This window comes from Trypanosoma equiperdum, assembly GCF_001457755.1.
Source record: "Trypanosoma equiperdum strain OVI genome assembly, contig: ctg_621, whole genome shotgun sequence".
Classification (NCBI taxonomy): Eukaryota; Euglenozoa; class Kinetoplastea; order Trypanosomatida; family Trypanosomatidae; genus Trypanosoma; species Trypanosoma equiperdum.
Window position 1 is genome coordinate 1,705 of NW_027124556.1, and position 1,976 is coordinate 3,680.

General features: G+C 31.4%; 1 pseudogene across 1 annotated transcript in view; it reads left to right on the top strand.

The window, feature by feature from the left end:
• Positions 1 to 1,599: 1,599 nt before the first annotated feature.
• TEOVI_000283100:pseudogene overlaps positions 1,600 to 1,976 on the top strand; it is a 604-nt pseudogene continuing 227 nt past the window's right edge. The window contains 2 exon segments of the mRNA in view: positions 1,600 to 1,974; position 1,976. The exon segment at position 1,976 is cut by the window's right edge and continues 227 nt beyond it. Of these exon segments, the coding sequence occupies positions 1,600 to 1,974; position 1,976 (376 nt within the window).

Consider the following 1,976-nt stretch of genomic DNA (forward strand, 5'->3'; position numbering starts at 1 on the left):
TATAATTCTAGCATTATAAGGGTTTCTTACTCTAATTTATAAAATTTGCTGTTTTAAGAGAATTAAATATATTTTAACATTTTTTGATTAAATATTAAAATTGTTGATAATTTTTAAAACAGTGAAAATACCAAAATATAGTAAAATATACATGATAGTGACCTAACAGTGAAAAGTGGTAGAGAGAAAGGGTGTGAAAAGCGTGTGTCATTATGAAAATTTAATTTTTTTAGATTATATTATTTATACTTATGATTAAAATGGTTGAAGGTTATTATAGTAATGATAACTGTAATATTAATTATAAAAGAGTGATGTAAGTGTATATATACTTATATTATATTAATTATGATGTTTGAGACTAAATATTCTGGCAAAATAGAATAATTTTAAGCATTTGAAAGTATACAAACTGGTGTAGGACATTGAGTAATGGTGGGGGTGACAGAGAAGGGAAAATATTATTAGTGATAACACGGAAATAAATAGAGAGAAAAGAAGGTGTAATATGTGCAATTTTTCACATACAAATATGATGCTGGGCATCGTCGTATACAAGGATATAATGGAGAGTTGAGTGACCAGCCCAAAGGGAAGAGCTGCAATTGTTCGAAATGATACACTTAGGTTCCAAACTGGAGGGTGAACACTGAATGATAGAGCAGTGTATGCGACAGCATATTACGAAGGAATGTGATAAAAACAAAGGAGGCGTTCAAACACCTTATTTCTGTAAAAAATGAATAGATGCAGTTGCATATACGGTGGCAGCGACATGTTTAACAATAGTTAAGAGTGCTCTTGTGATGGAAATCTTATTAGAATATGGATGGTTAGGTCAGCTTTCACAGGAACAGAGAAAATACTGGGTATATTGCAACTCAATAGTGCAACATTCTCCTTCATTTCGAAATAAATGTGTATATAAAAAAAGAAATTAGCATTCACGAAAAAAAGGATTTCACGCAGTATGTGACAATAAATGAAGCTGCACCTAAATTTTCTAACAAAAAATGTAGATGCGTTTTCAATGGTAAATCGCAGAAATTAGTAGTGCACATATAAAACGCTTTATCATAATAATGTCAAGGTACCACTTATATGTATAAATACTAATTCTTTAACCAATAAAATTATAAGGGAAAGTGACTTTCTTTCAAAAGTTTTCTCAGCTTTTCTTACCAATCTCTTAGAAATTTAATGATATGTTAGGGAAATAAAGTTCATTATGTTAGGGGATTTTTTGCTGTTATCACATTTACCGTGTTTAAGTTCAATACATGTTCGAGATGATGAAGTAAAAAACAAAACAAATGTGACACACAATGATGCTAAGAAACCAAGAGTGTTTGTGGTTTTAATTCAAACTCATGCAACTCAAGGATGGTGTAGACCAATATTGAGTGACAAACTAAGCAATTTTGAAATTATTACAATTGAGATAAAAAGTTTGTATAGCCATTTTAAAATACCTAGACGTGTTATGGAATTTTTTAGAGAAACAGAATGCAAGTGATAAAGATCTTGTTATTCATTTGGATGGGTCTGATGTTATAGTCAGCAATGGAAGAAGGTATGAGAGTATTGTAGAATATATTAAATAGTGCAGAGAGTGAGGAACAATTTAGTGAAAAGAATATAGTAAAAGAGAAGCATATTTCCCATATTATATTCATGACAACATCAGAGTGTTGTGCGCCTCATTTGGATTTACTTATGAATTTAGATTACAGAGAGCATGTAAAGGGATGCTATCGGTTTTTTAATGTTGGGCGTGTAAAATAAGAGGATAAGAAGTTACCGCATTTACTGAAATCGCCTCCTAGTAGCAAACCCTATCTTAGTGGTGGAGTTTTGATAGCAAGAGTTTGGGCATTTAGGAAATTTGAATATGCATTTGGAAAATTACTAAAAGGGAGCGATGAGTGGTGGTTGGATCAGAGCATTTCAAAGCCTCTGCTAATATGGAGTGCCAT